At 44.0% G+C, this 14,639-nt stretch overlaps 1 protein-coding gene across 15 annotated transcripts in view; it reads right to left on the bottom strand.

The window, feature by feature from the left end:
- ATE1 (arginyltransferase 1) overlaps positions 1–11,417 on the bottom strand; it is a 202,141-nt gene extending 190,724 nt beyond the window's left edge. For 2 of the 15 annotated variants that reach the window (XM_037904825.2, XM_037904819.2), the window contains exons 1-4: positions 10,310–11,417; positions 5,137–5,200; positions 2,125–2,187; positions 1,099–1,202 (exon numbers count right to left, since the gene is read on the bottom strand). In XM_037904825.2, the coding sequence (XP_037760753.1) occupies positions 1,099–1,202; positions 2,125–2,187; positions 5,137–5,200; positions 10,310–10,412 (334 nt within the window). In that variant the 5' untranslated portion in view covers positions 10,413–11,417. The remainder of the gene's footprint in view (positions 1–1,098; positions 1,203–2,124; positions 2,188–5,136; positions 5,201–10,309) is intronic. The other 13 variants (XM_027826612.3, XM_027826613.3, XM_037904820.2 and 10 more) reach the window with 13 other exon arrangements.
- Between the last annotated feature and the right edge of the window lie 3,222 nt (positions 11,418–14,639).

The raw sequence follows: 14,639 nt of genomic DNA, 5'->3' as shown, positions 1-14,639 counted from the left end.
ACTCATGTGAGGTGTGCTGTAACAATTGGATTCATATCCTTGTGCTTCATGTACACTGACAAACACCAATACTACTCTCCATTCCAATACCACAATACCTTGTGCAGTGCTGTCGTAGAGACTCCAACATGCACAGCACTACATGTCCTCTCCACCTTTACAATTTCCATCTGCCTAGCCCACTACAGGCTTAAGCGGCATGGAAAAAACTGTGTGAGTGAATTTCATTGTATAAATTATAGCTCATACTTCGCTCATGGCAACATCCAAAATAGTGTTACACTTTCCCAATTTTACAAGTTTTTTTCAACATAAAAAGATACACTGCTTTTGTTTATTTGCACTACCCTCTTAAAAGCCTGAAAAATCAAATCAAATGTCTTCTTTGTGCCACACATCCATGATAACAGCTGTTTGCTTTCCTAAAATGAAAATCACAACTAATCTCACTTCAAACAAGAAAGATACTCAAGTTATGATCTAATAACCTGCTGTGACCAATAGAGGAAGCACAAAATAACTGAAAGGCTCACCAAAAAAATTGCCAGTTTTGTTTTTCTGTAAATTTCTCTGAGCTTTCTTGAGTAGGGGTTCTTGTAATCACATATGGGAATAAAGGCCCCTCGCTTGATCCTGTTCAGATTGTGGCTTCAGTTGCAAGGGCGAGACAAAGCCGCTTGCCTGATACTCCCCTAGCTAGAAAGTGCCAGGTACATGGTGGGGGAAGCAAGCTACTATATGAAAAAAAAGTTAAACTTACTCCTCCACAGAAAAGGAAGTAGCACACGAGGAATTGTCACAATTCATTCCTAGTCTGCTCCTGGGGCAATGTAGCCACATGGTGCCCCCTTCTCAGGGCAGGTTGTAAAGATACAGTATTTAGAATCCAACCAATAAACACCGAGGCTAGATTCGATCTTGTTTTTAGTTTGTTTGGGTTTTTTTGTTTTTTTGTTAAATGAGAGTACTTTCTTACCCACCCCACCCTCCATCAAAGCCCCTTTCAGGGCCTGAACCATTTCTAAAAACATAGCAGGCTACATTAACTCTTCCATGGGAATAATCCTCACACTTCTTCAGCGACCAACAATTTCTTACCATCACCAGCCACTTTGGGAGAATCCCCTTTAGCGAGAAATTTCAACATTTTCTTCAGAACTTTCTTGTGAGATTTGGAAGGTTGAAAATGTAAAGGTCGACATCTAAAACAGGAAATCAAATATTTTTAAATATTCTCTTTTTTACAAGAAATATAGTTCAAAGAAAACAAAGAACTATAGAACGTTATAATACAATATTGCATACAACTATTTATTTTTCTTTAACTCATTTCTTGTCTATTTAAATTCCCTTGTAACCACCTGCTCAACTACTTTATTAAAAGGATTATTTTCAAGATTCTGACCTCATGGATGCCTTTGCAATATGCACCTTTATATGCACCCTTGCAACTGTATATGGACAAAGGAGTACATTCTCATTAAAAATATAAAGCGAGTTTTATTGCTTGAGAAAAGAACTTATTGGGAGCCATCCAGTTACCCAAAGAACAGTTACAGCACTGGTGGCAGCAATCCAAGCTTCCTTGATACTACCCACCACCATTACCTGGAAGTAAAGGTAGTTCATTCTCCATGACTATTCAGTCCATAGTATTCCCTTTTGAGAATACTAAAGAGAGTGCCTGTAGGATGCAGACACATCCATTAAGAGCCAGCCTGCAACCACCAACTCATTTCATGTATGCCTTCACATAACTGCTGCTCTGAGCTGGCAATCTAGATGTGATAGGCCAGGATGCATTCACGACGGGATGGCGCAGAATTATGAAGCCTGTCATAGTTTGCATGAACCCACTTATGTCTTATGTAACATTCAAAGAACGCAATACCATTAAAAAGTAGGTTTACCATCCAACTGATTATTTTAACCTGGAGGAACTAATACATCCTGGAAGACCATGTTTGTATGACCACGATCTCAACTGGAAATGGTCAAGCCAAGTTATTTTTGAACATGTGGCCTTAAATGTTACGATTTTTCACACTACTATCATATTTTAAATTATTCCTTTTATATGCAACACAGCTTTAAAGGCACTATTCACATGCAATAAGCTCTTACCTTATTGTATACTGAGGACAACATGTCTGATTCATAATGGGCTTGTAGACATATTTCCCACTTCTAAAAATTATAATAAAATACTTCATTAAACTTGTAATGATGTCTGTTATAAGTACAAGACAAAATTAATTCACAGAAGTTTCTAAATTGTTCTAAAAACACGTGAAACTGTTCCTTCAAGTAATATGAAAATCTTGTACTGACTAGAGTAACAAAACTGAAATAGCAAGTTCTTTAGCATTTTCACCAACCTGCTACCTGCTTCCACATTCAAATTTTATCCAGTCATATTTAGGCCTTTCAATAATGCCAACTGAGGCATGGAAACACAACTATGAAAGACTCTTATCTTGGTCATGTAGCCCCATCTCCTAACTTTTCAATACCTTCCTACCTGATTGTTAATTTATATTCTAGTTAAGACACTTTTTATAGTGATCTCCAATTCTCTGTAATTAGAAGCAGAATAGGGCTTGAAAAATCTACTTGCTTATTACCACGGAAGCTTATCCTGGAGCGTGGAGGGGCCTAAGCTAACAATTTCCACACAATGTGAGATTTTTTTCTTTTAAGTTACATGCCTAGCCCTCATAATGGCAGATATTTTTCCTGATACAGGACTGTTTTTCTGAGTCTCCAGACATATACCTACAAGTGTCATCTGTTTGCTCACAGCTTTTGCAAGCCACAACCAAGTCAAGTTGGAATGACTTCACAAATTAGAATGGTCAATTTCATGAATGCTGTAGAGACCTGGACAGCGATGAAACTGACAAGAATCAGGATCATGGCAATTACATACTTCTGCTACTGCTCCTTGGAAAAACTATGAGCAACTGTGGAGGCAAGTATTGGTATCCACAGAGTAGGAAAACCAAAAAAACAGAAACTAGGGAAAAGGTAAAGTAGCAATCCTCCTTGAAGCAACCAAAAGACGCTGGATTAGGGGTTAGAGAGAGATGAAAAAACAATTTCTTCCTCAAATACAGAAATTCAGCTTCCAATTTATTACCCCGTCCCCACTAGTCAACGTTCGATAAAAAAGATGGCATCTCCAAAAATACTCAAGGATAGCACCTTGGTAGGAATCCTAGAACAGTGGTTTTCAAACCGTGGGTCATGGAATATAAGGAACTGGGTCACGGCGGCTCTGGTCAGCACCACCGACCAGGCTGTTAGAAGTCCCGTCGGCGGTGCTGTCCGACTAACGCAGGCTAGCCCCGACCTGTTCTGACATCATGCTGCACCCCGGAAGCGGCCAGCAGCAGGTCCAGCTCAGAGGCGGGGGGCCGCGGGGCTCTGAGCACTGCCCCTGCTCTGAGCACTGACTCCACACTCCCATTGGCCAGGAGCTGGAGAGGGCAGTGCCTGTGGGCAAGAGCCACGCGGAGCCGCTTGCACGCCTCTGCTTAGGAGCCAGACCTGCTGCTCGCCGCTTCCGGGGCACAGCATGGTCCACGGTGCCAAGACAGGCAGGAAGCCTGCCTTAGCACCCCTGCTGCGCCGCTGACCAGTAGCCGTCCGAGGTAAGTCCGCACCCCAATCCCCTGCCCCAGCCCTGAGCCCCCGCCACAAATCCAGAGCCCCCTCCTGTACCCCAAACCCCTAATCTGAGCCCCACCCCAGAGCCCTGCTCCCCTCCTGCATCCCAACCCCTTGCCCTAGCCTAGAGCCCCCTCCCACACCCTGAACCCCTCATTCCCAGCCACACCCCGCAGCCCTCAGTCCCAAAACCCAACCCTCTGCCCCAGCCCTGAGCCTATCCCACACCTCAAACCCCTCATCCCCAGCTCCGCTGGGTCGTGGACATCAACAATTTTGTTTAACTGGGTCACCAGAAAAAAAGGTGGAAAACCACTGTCTTAGAACACACCCCTTTTCTTGACAATTAGGGAGTGAGCTGGGATTCTCAATAGGGTATTTTTCATATCTGCCACTAGCGAGAACGGTTAGCCTCTGGCCAGTAGTTCTCTGGTGAAAGTTTTGAGAGCTGACATGTGAATAAAAATCATATCTGTATGGCAGTTCTCTTTTATTTACTAACAAGTAGTACTTGAAAACTTGCATTTTCTTCAAAAGAAAGTTTCTTCTTTCATGCATACTGTACAAATAAATTGGGAATGTTACAGATATCTTTTAAAATATTTCAGTTTTTAAAGGCTATGACACTCTTCCTTCATTTCTCCATGCAGGTGGATGCTAGAGTTGGTTACCACATCCACATCTTCCACCTTTGAAGGGGGGTGGGGAGAATTGTGAAAAGAACTTTCTCCAGTTTGACCCAACTCTTGCATTTACAGATTATCTGGATTAGAGTAACATTTTCAAGATGTATAAAGTACTTCAGTACTGTTCTAAAACATAAACGCCAAGACATAATAATGAAGTGCCTAACATTAGGCTCCTAAACCCATATTTAGTCATCTGATTACATGTTGGATTTTCGTACATACTGAGTGCCTAGCAGCTCCCACTGAAATCAACAGGTGCTGCTGGGTGCTCAGCACTTTTAAAAACCCAGCCATTTATTTGAATGACTAAATACAGGGTTAGCAGCCTGACTTTAGGCACCCATTTTCTTCAAGTCTTAGTCAAAGGAAGTCATCTAATGCCAATCTCCAAAGGAAAAAGTAGGCCTCGAGTTAAATATTTAAGTATTTTTGTATTAAGGATAATTCAAACTAACACAATTTAAGAACAATATATTATAAATAAATACATATTCACTTATGTTGGTGAAAGTTTTGAAAATCCAATTCACCTGCCATTATTTATACTTTTGCACATTGCATTTATATCAGCTAGGACAAGGAAAATCATTTTCAGTTCCTCAGTGCTGTGATGTGTGTATTTGTTTAAATACAGCTGTTTTCACTTTTCCATCTAATTAGTAAAATAGTCTATTGATCTTAGGTATTATGAAAGCTTTTTCTTCCTTAAACAAAATTTAAATTTTGGACCAAGCTTAAAATGACAGCATCCCTTTAAAGACTGTTTTTCTTAATTTACCTTCGCCATCCTCTGTCTATAAGATCCTGGTAATCTTGAACAGTCATCGAATGCGCCCACATGCCTGTAACAAACAGGTCACTGTCACAGTTATCTTTAAAACATTAAAATTTAAGCAATTTCTACTGAAAGCTTACTGTAAATCTAAAAGATTAATTTGGGATTTCTTCTAACAATTTTTGGGGGACCAGTTTCTTATATTTATAAACTTCATATCAAACACTTCAATGAATAAAGAGACAAAAAACTTAATGGGAAATTTGTTAAGAGAATTTAAAAACAGGCAATGTAAAACAAGATTGAAGTAAAACTGAAAGTCAATCATCCAATTAATTTAGAACAATTTAGTGTCAAATAGTTACTATGTTTAAGTGTATTAAAATACTTGTGTTTTGTCATTTTATTCAAACACATCCATACAAAAGGTAGAACCGACTTTATAATCTGATTATATTTATTAGTTTCCCAAATTCCCTACTGACATGTCTGAAAGAGACAATCACATAGAGTTCCCCAATTTTAAGGTGATGCCATTCAAGGCTAGGAGCAAAATACCCCACTTCTTAGATATGAGTAGCTCAGGATATATTTGAAAGGCCTCCTGATGCAGATTTAAACCCAGAGTTTCAGACCCTTAACACCAGAAGAAATGGCAAAACAAAATGCAGATGAAAGGGCACAAGTAATGAGAGGGATTATCCAAGCTTCTTTCTGTGCCTACTATGCTATCATTTACTGCGGTATCTACCACAGTGGTGGTTCTGATAAAGACTTTAACACACGATTCCATATTCCCAACATGAAAAGACTTAATACCATATTACCTGACAATGGGACTCTGAACTCAAGAAACAGAGCAGTCCTCAAGCCAAGAGAAGCAAGACAGACCATAAAATGGCCTGAACTGTACGGGTGGTTAGGACAAGTGCACAGAATATGATCACAGACAGCTACCAGTATAGGGCCTAACCTTGCAGATCCTTAAAGTATGTCTACACAGGAAAGTTTAACCAGTTATACCAGTATAATTCCAGAATAAAGGTGGTGGGGGTTTTTTGTTTGGTTTTTTTTTTTTTTTTTTGGTTTATCTTAAACTCCTTCCACAGCAGCATAAGCTAAACCAAAAAAAGCCACTCTTATTCCAAAACAAGAGTGTCCACACATGTGTATCAGTTTAAATTCACAACTTCACTAGTATAACTTTCCCATGTAGACAAATCCTTACTCACAAGAGTACTCCAGCTGAAAACAGAAGAACTACTTGTGTGAATATAATGCTGTGTTCTTGGGTGGGGACTGAACCTTGGAATTCTGGTTCTGAAGCATTACAGCCGGTCAGGAACTTTCCAGCCAAACAGTTTCAAAGGAAAATGCAAATTTGTTGAACCTGAAATATTTCACGGAAACGTCCCAGGTTTGACAAACTCTATCAGAAGCCTGCCTATTTTCCTGGTGTGCCGCTAAGGAGCCTAGGCTTCTAGGATCTGTGGCTCTGGGGCAGCCCCATTGTGTGGACTGCAGCCAGGGTTGGGAAACACAGAGCTAAGAACTGGCTCAAGACAGGACTCTCAGGGTATGTTGAGCTCAAGCCACCATGCTAAAATAGCTATGTGAATGTTCCAGCTCACGGTCACAGGCCTAGGGGGTTGGATGGGCTTGAGAGCCTGAGCCATAATGTCCACATTGCTATCTTTAGCTCAATACCTCAGGCCCCACTAGCATGACGTTGCACTTCATGTTTTATAAGAAGATGTTTATAAGTGTGAATATAATGTAACTGGAATATGATTAATGCAAAAGGTCTCTTGTAAGGTATCATTACAAAGCTTATAATCTACAGCTCACGAAAAGCTTATGCTCAGATAAATTGGTTAGTCTCTAAGGTGCCACAAGTACTCTTTTTCTTTTTGCGAATACAGACTAACACGGCTGTTACTCTGAAACCAATCTACAGAGTGCGTTCATCCTATTTGTATGAATGTATCATTCTTGTATCTGAAGCCTGAAATATGAAGTATAACTCTGAGGTCCTACTGTAATTATTCAAAGTGTGGGCCATTAATGGTGGTTTAGAATCTTGATGGCTCTCATTGACTAGGACAATTAACTGTAGATGGCTCTGTTTACCTGCAAGCCTCCACTACATACATGCGGCCAATCCTGGAAGAATGGAGGGGGGCTCACAGGACACGTGAACATGTCCCATGATACTGGAATCCATCTTTAACCTGGTGCTTTTCCATTTAGGAGGAGGGGTGGGAACCCAGAGAGACACACAAAGGATTCCCACCTTGTGCCAAAGCTATAATAGGGGGTGGAACAGAACAAATGCGGCTGCCAGTCATGAGAAATCCCCTAGTTACCACCTGAGCTGGAACTAACAAGAACTGTACCAGGGAAAGGATTGGGCCGAGACTGGAGGGGTGTGTGTGTGGGGGGGGGGGGGGTGTGAGAAAACCTGGATTAGTGCTGGAAATGACCCACCTTGATTATCATGCGCATTATAAAGAGAGGTTTCAAAGAGGGATGGGCTATTACCAGCAGGAGAGTGAGTTTGTATGTGTGTGTGTGTGTGGGGGGGGGGGGGGGGGGGGGGGGGGGGGGAAGGGTGAGAAAACCTGGATTTGTGCTGGAAATGGCTCTACTTGATGATCACTTTAGATAAGCTGTTACCAGCAGGAGAGTGGGGTGGGAGGAAGTTTTGTTTCATGGTCTCTGTGTGTATATAATGTCTTCTGCAGTTTCCACGATATGCTATGCATCCGATGAAGTGAGCTGTAGCTCACGAAAGCTCATGCTCAAATAAACTGGTTAGTCTCTAAGGTGCCACAAGTACTCCTTTTCTTTTTGTGAAAGAAGCTTATTGGAACATCTGTAACGGTGAGATTTAACTGTATTCAGTTTCTTCATGTATTAGGCTTAGACTTGTGTAATTTGTTTTATTTTGCTTGATAATTTACTTCGTTCTGTCTGTTATTACTTGGAACCACTTAAATCCTACTTTTTACACTTAATAAAATCACTTTTATTAATTAACCCAGAGTATGTGATTAACATCTGGGGGAGCAAAACAGAGAGATATGCACAGCTATCAGTGTTAGAGAGTGGACAATTTATGAGTTTACCCTGTATAAGCTTTATACAGAGTAAAACAGATTTATTTGGGGTTTGGATCCCATTGGGAACTGGGTGTCTGGGTGCTGGAGATAGGTGACCTGCTGAGCAGTTTTTGGTTGAAATCTGCTGCTTTGGGGGTGTGGACCAGATGTGGGTCTGTGTTTGCAGCTGACCAGCATGTCTAGCTCAGAGGCAAGGGTTCTGAAGTCCCAAGGTGGCAGGGAAAACGGGCTCAGAGGCAAATTCAACACATCAGGTGACAGTCCCAAGGGGGTCTCTGTGACCGAACCAGTCACACCAGCTCAAGATGGGACTCTCAGGGTATGCCTAGCTCAAGCCACCATGCTAAAATAGGTACGTGGATGTTCCAGCTCAGGGTCACAGGCCTACAGGGTGGGGTGGGCTTGAGAGCCTGAGCCATAATGTCCACATTGCTATCTTTAGCTCAGTAGCTCAGGTCCCACTAGTGCAAGTCTGTCTACCCAGGCTTGGATATTCACTCCCAACTGCAGCACAGACATACCCTGAGGGCTTCCAGCTTCCTGGCTCTGCAGCCGGGGGTCTGGATATCCTGAGATGGACATCCAGGGTTCGCGACTCCATGGCAGCCCTGCAGCTTTGACTGTCCTGGGCTAGTGATACCTGGGCTTCTAGACTCCCAAGCCGGCTGGCTGGCTAAGCAACTCCCACAGAAGCCCTGTTGTGCATCCAGCAATGGGCAGTCCACATGGTGGGGCAGCCCCCCCCCCAGTAACAGACCCTGTAAGCCTTGGCAGCTGCTGCCTGAAATTCACATGATTCTTGTCAGTTTCACACTGCCAAGCACTGAATAGCTAAAAGAAAAGGAGTACTTGTGGCACCTTAGAGACTAACCAATTTATCTGAGCATAAGCTTTCGTGAGCTACAGCTCACTTCATCCGAAAGCTTATGCTCAAATAAATTGGTTAGTCTCTAAGGTGCCACAAGTACTCCTTTTCTTTTTGCGAATACAGACTAACACAGCTGTTACTCTGAAAACTGAATAGCTATTTATACTTGAAAAAATTACATCTAGACAAATCATTAAAATTATGATAATAATGAAATACCCATCTATTAATAGTGTAAAAACAATATTTAAATGTTTGCTTTTTAGAGCTGAAAGTCTTTCACAAATTGAGGCCCACACAGGTTAGGGGACACATTTTCAAACCTATGTACCTAACTTTTCAGTGACTACAGCTCCCACTGAGTTCAGTTAAGAGTTGTGGGATCTAAGCACCTTGAACGTCAAGATCTAGGTTCCTTGAAGCTAGGAATCCAAAACCGGAAGCACCCACATTAGAGGCCAGTTTTGAAAGTTTGGCTTTAAGTGACTTGCCAAGGTCACGTTGCAAGTCAGCAGCAAGGTCAGACACACCCCATACCTCTCCTGACTATCAATCTGAATGCCGACTTCCCTCAGTCCACAAATGCTACATCTCTCACAGCCAAAAGTGGCATAGCCTACTTTAAGGAGAGCTTTTTAAAACTTCTGGGATTGACTGGCACACCTGTAAACTCTACTCAGATGCAGGCTTGATAGAAATTGGGGGGAAAGGCAGGGCTCACAGAAAGGCTTAAAGGAAGAAGGGGCAGTTTTACCAGGGCATTTTAATGTGAACAGGTTGCTACTGGATTTTAACCCTCAGAACTACCCCTTCCACCAGCCAGCCTATGAACGGCCCCGGTTCCCACACTTCCCTCAGCTCAAAATAAACAAAGAAGCACCTATGCTCCCGAGTCCCTCTCCCCCAGTCCCGACGTCTCTTCTCCGCCCTCGGCCCCCCTCACAGTGGCAACTCTCCCTATCCTGCAGCCTGAATCAAACCAGTCCCCTCACCTAAAGTGCCCGCATCAGTCCCTCCCCAGCCAGCCCCTCCCACCAACCTCTCCCACCCCACAGGCTATCCTCCGGGTCGGCCCCCCCGCCCAACTACCCCCTCAGTCCCCTTTAACCGGTCCAAATGCTCCAACAACCGCCCCCCGCCAACTCCCCCATCTCCCCCCCGCCCCCGGGGAGGTCCCGGCCCGCACCATGGGAGAGGTTGCCAGTCACGTTCTTGCAGTAGCCGCAGCGGTAGCCGGCCTCTCCCCCGAAGTACTCAACGATGCTCGAGGAGCGGTCGGCCCCCGCCATCTTCCCCACGGTCCGTAGTGACCCACCAGCTCAGGGCAGCGCCGTGCCTGAAACCCTACTCGCGACCCCGGGGAGCACGGAAGCAACCGCCGTCGCCATTTTGGTTATGGGCAAGCCTGGCGAGGTTGCGCCCCCACAGGAAGGAACAGTCATAAACTCCGCCATCTTTACTAGAGGCAGCCCACACGTTTTCCAGTAGAAACAGAGGGGGCGGGTCCGTCCTCTTTACTAAGGGCACGGGAGCTTCCTCGAGGAGAAGGGCGCAAGCTCCGCCATCTTTACCAAGGGCAAGTGCCGCTGAGGGAGTCCCAGTTTCCCAGCGGTATTTCAGAGCTCCGGCCCGGACCGGTGGTGGCGGGGTGCCCAGCTTTAGTTGAGCAAGCTGGACCTCTGCCCAGGCATTTGCGGAGGTGCTGTGTACTCCGCCACAGGTAGCAGCAGGCAGAGAGGGCTGTGCCCGGCTCCTGGGCAACCAGTGCTTGAAGATGGGGGCTGCTTGCTCGGCCTTTGCGAGAGCCGGTGTTACAGGGCTTGTTTCCAGCCCAGCCCTTTATACCTACTTACCAGTGGAGACTTTCCCTTGGGCAGAGGCGCAATAGCCACACTGGTAACCCTCCTTCCAGCCTCTGTACTCCACTACGGTACAGTGCATCGTGCACGGGGGGGGGGGCTCACACCAGGCCACGGACTGCGCCCTGCAGCGCCCCTCCACGGGGGGGGAAAGGTCGCAGCTGCTCCGCCATGTGCACGGGCCTTATTCGACAAGCCGTCAGCCGGGACGCAGCCGGTTTACGCTTTTCGTGCATTTGGGGAGTTGGCAGGCGTGGCGCTGTTTGGAATCATAAAGCATAATAGCTGCGGTGAGGTAGTGCTCCCGGGCGCCCTGTTCAATGCACGGGAGCTGCTCCGCCTCACGAACTTGCTCCGGGGATTGAAAATTCACCGCTTGGGAGCCTGGGTGGGTGGACTGTAGAGGGTCGATGAGGCGACACAGCGTTCTCCGCGAGAACCCCGCCCCGCCAAGCTGTTTGTTCAATTACTTTCAACGAAGCAGGTATTGCCCCTGCCGTGGCACTTTGCATAAAACCCATTACTACAACCCTCTGGTAGCGAATACTCACGCAGACCCTATGCTGTGGAGCCTAAATAAAATGTTTAGTACACAATTCTAGTAAATGCAGGATGATAAAAGCAATATTTTTTTATATTTATTGTGGGATACACTTTAAGAACATACGTTACCAGATGTATTTTAAGGAGTGAAGCCCTCTCTTACAAAATAAAAAAGTGTCTGTCATGGAAGGTTAGAGGCATGAACTCTGCCATTATTATGAAAGGCTTTTCCCTCTTACTAAAGCTATTTTTGAGCAAGTCATGGGCTGTAAAGAGATGAACTTAAAATAATCAATGTACGCCTAAAATTTCACTTACTGTTCTTATAAACGTTTAAGAGTTGAGGGGTGGGGGGGGGAAAGATATCACCTTAACTCTGCACCTCAGTCTTCCAACACTTTTGCTGCCTGGTTGGGGTTTTTTTCCTTCTAATGCTCTTTGTGTGTGGAAAAGGCTGTACTCTACCTATCCTACCTTTTCTAACTCTGGAGTTTTTGGAATTAAACTCATATTGGGCAAGGTAGGAGAAGTGGGGCACAGGAGGCAATTGAGTATAAGCAGCTTTAATTCCAGGTTAAAGTTTGTGTGAAATGAATTTCTCCTTTCCCCCCCTTTGTAAAAGTGGGACTAGTCTCTTCTCCTCCCGCAGCACCATGGGCCTGGTGCAAGCATAGAGTCCCCCTATTAGCTTCCCTCATCTCACTGCAAGGCATATAGGCTTGACCATGTCCAGTTTCACTCCCTCCAACATGGAGTATTTGTGACATACACCACCTTTTCCCATTTTCAGCTCTGCATGCACTGAACATGCCTGTTTTCCTGGCCCCTGGCAATCTAAGGAGGTTCCCCATAATAGGGGAAGAAAGGGATTATAGAGTTTTCCCTGTGCTCACAGGAGGTCCACAGCTGCCACTTACAAACATATCAAGCACAACACTGGCTCCCACACCTGCCACTTCTGCAAGTGTCCCTCGTGTCTCTTTCCGACACTTTCTTCCCCTTTAGCAAAAGGCAATTTTGATTATAGGACCCCCTTAAAGCCTTAAACACAAAATGGTTTTCAGTACTAAATCTGCCAAAATTTTCTCCCAAACTTCAAAAAAGGGAAAGTAGGCTAGCTGGCCCCTTGAAGACAGCATAAAGATGGAGAAACTGAGCAAGATATTAAGTAATCTTGACAGGGTTACTCAAGGAGTCAGGAATGGAACCCAGTCTGTTGAGCCCCACTCCTGTGCTTTAACTGCAAGACCATTCTTCCTCACTTTCACAGACATGGGGAAGGATTCTCTTCAGAGACCTCAGTAACATATATGGCACCTCCAAAAATTAAAATTAAGTGATTTGCCTACAGTAATGCAAGTGCCCCCATAAACAGCAGTTCCTAGCTCTTTCATGGACTTCAATACTAAGTGCCTTTCCTTACATCTATAACAAAATAAGCAGTGACCGGAAATTCTTATTAACCGAAGGTTGATCAATTTACTGACATTCATTCAGTCACAACTATGTGGAATTATCAGATGCAAATGAAAGTGCAGGGAAACTTGAAAACAGTGGTGAATGGAAGCAAGCTGGAGATTCTTGTATCACCCCTAAAGAGTAGATGAGTTCAGGGTCTTTCTGGCATCATGGGAGACCAAGGACAATCTTCAGTCAGGAGTAGACTTACAAGTACTACCCATTCACATTTTAGTGTCCATAGATGCATCCTCCCTGGGATTCACAGACACTTCAAACCCATGAAATCTCCTCTCCTTGGTTAACAGTAACTATACATTAATATTCTAGAGTTGAGGATTGTCTTGAATGGTCTAAGATCTTTCATACATCTGGCATCAAAGAGGTGGTCTTGTGGGGCACCAACTTCTATGAGAACAGAATTGAAAACAAACTGATTTGCTCCATCCTCAGTCTCATAATTCTTCTGATGAGGTATTCTTTGGTAATGGATGGATCTCTTAGTCATTGTTTTGAGTAGAAGCAATTTTCTGTTCAAACAACAGACTGCAACAATGAGTAATGTCTCCTCTTTCCATTGAGGAATGAGGCTCCTAGGTGCCTTTCTACCACTGCCTCAATACTAAAAGTCCTGATAAAGATTAGAAGAAACAAGGAGTTGATAATCACCATGGCATCATGATCAGAAACCAATGTTTCTCAGCTCTCCGTTTATTTACTGGATATTAGTTTAAAGAATCTCCATGTGCATGTTGCAATTGCTTTGGCCTGTCAGGAACTAGTAGCTGAAGGTAGACTATGTCTAACAAAGCTGGTGACAGTTCCTTTTGAGCCAGTCAGTACTTATGAGCTCAGGTGGTGGTGTTTTGTTTTGTTTTTTAAATAACCAAAGGCACCTCTTGTTCTAAGGATTTCACAGAAATCTCAATAGAAGAAAGTGATTACTGCTGTTTCTTCCTTACTTTTGTTCTTTTTGCCTTTATTTCATTTCCCTTTTCTTCTGATTCTTTTCCTCCTTCCCAGCCTCTCCCTCCTCCCCACAGATGTTAGTGAGTGAAACACTATCCTGTTTAACTCTTTATTTCCCTGTGTTTTAATTCTTTTCCAATGTCCACTATCAATCTCACTCCTCGCCTCTACTCTACAGTGCAGCTTAAATCCTGACAGATAAAACATAGTTTTTTGTAACAGCGTGTAGTATGAGTGAGCATTACAACATGTGGCAAAAAGTGCAAGATTTCCAAAACCAGGGAAGAATCTGTACAAAAATTGGGGAGGCAAACTGCACTAGAGGTGTAACATTTCAAGAAACTTGCAGTTTTCTCTTGTAAGGTCCATCAGAACTGGAGTCCCATTCAAAACCTACTGTCTAATGAGTAGCTGAAGTGAATCCATTCAAGACTTAGGCCCCAATTCAGCAAATAACTCAAATATGTGCTTAAGTCCACTACAGTCAATGGGACCTTACCACCTGCTGAAGTGCCTTGCTGAATCAGGGCCTCAGTGCAGCACCCTGATAAAAGCAGGAAATTGTTGCATTCAACCTGCATGGGAGTTAACTCCTTCCTTGCCTAGTTCAATCTGCCTAATGCGCCAATAAATTGTCCTAAAATGTTCAAACCAGAGGCAACACTACCTAAGCTAGCAGAGGAGGTT

The sequence above is a fragment of the Chelonia mydas genome, chromosome 7, assembly GCF_015237465.2.
Source record: "Chelonia mydas isolate rCheMyd1 chromosome 7, rCheMyd1.pri.v2, whole genome shotgun sequence".
NCBI classification, from domain to species: Eukaryota; Metazoa; Chordata; order Testudines; family Cheloniidae; genus Chelonia; species Chelonia mydas.
This window is presented reverse-complemented; position numbering and strand designations above follow the sequence as displayed.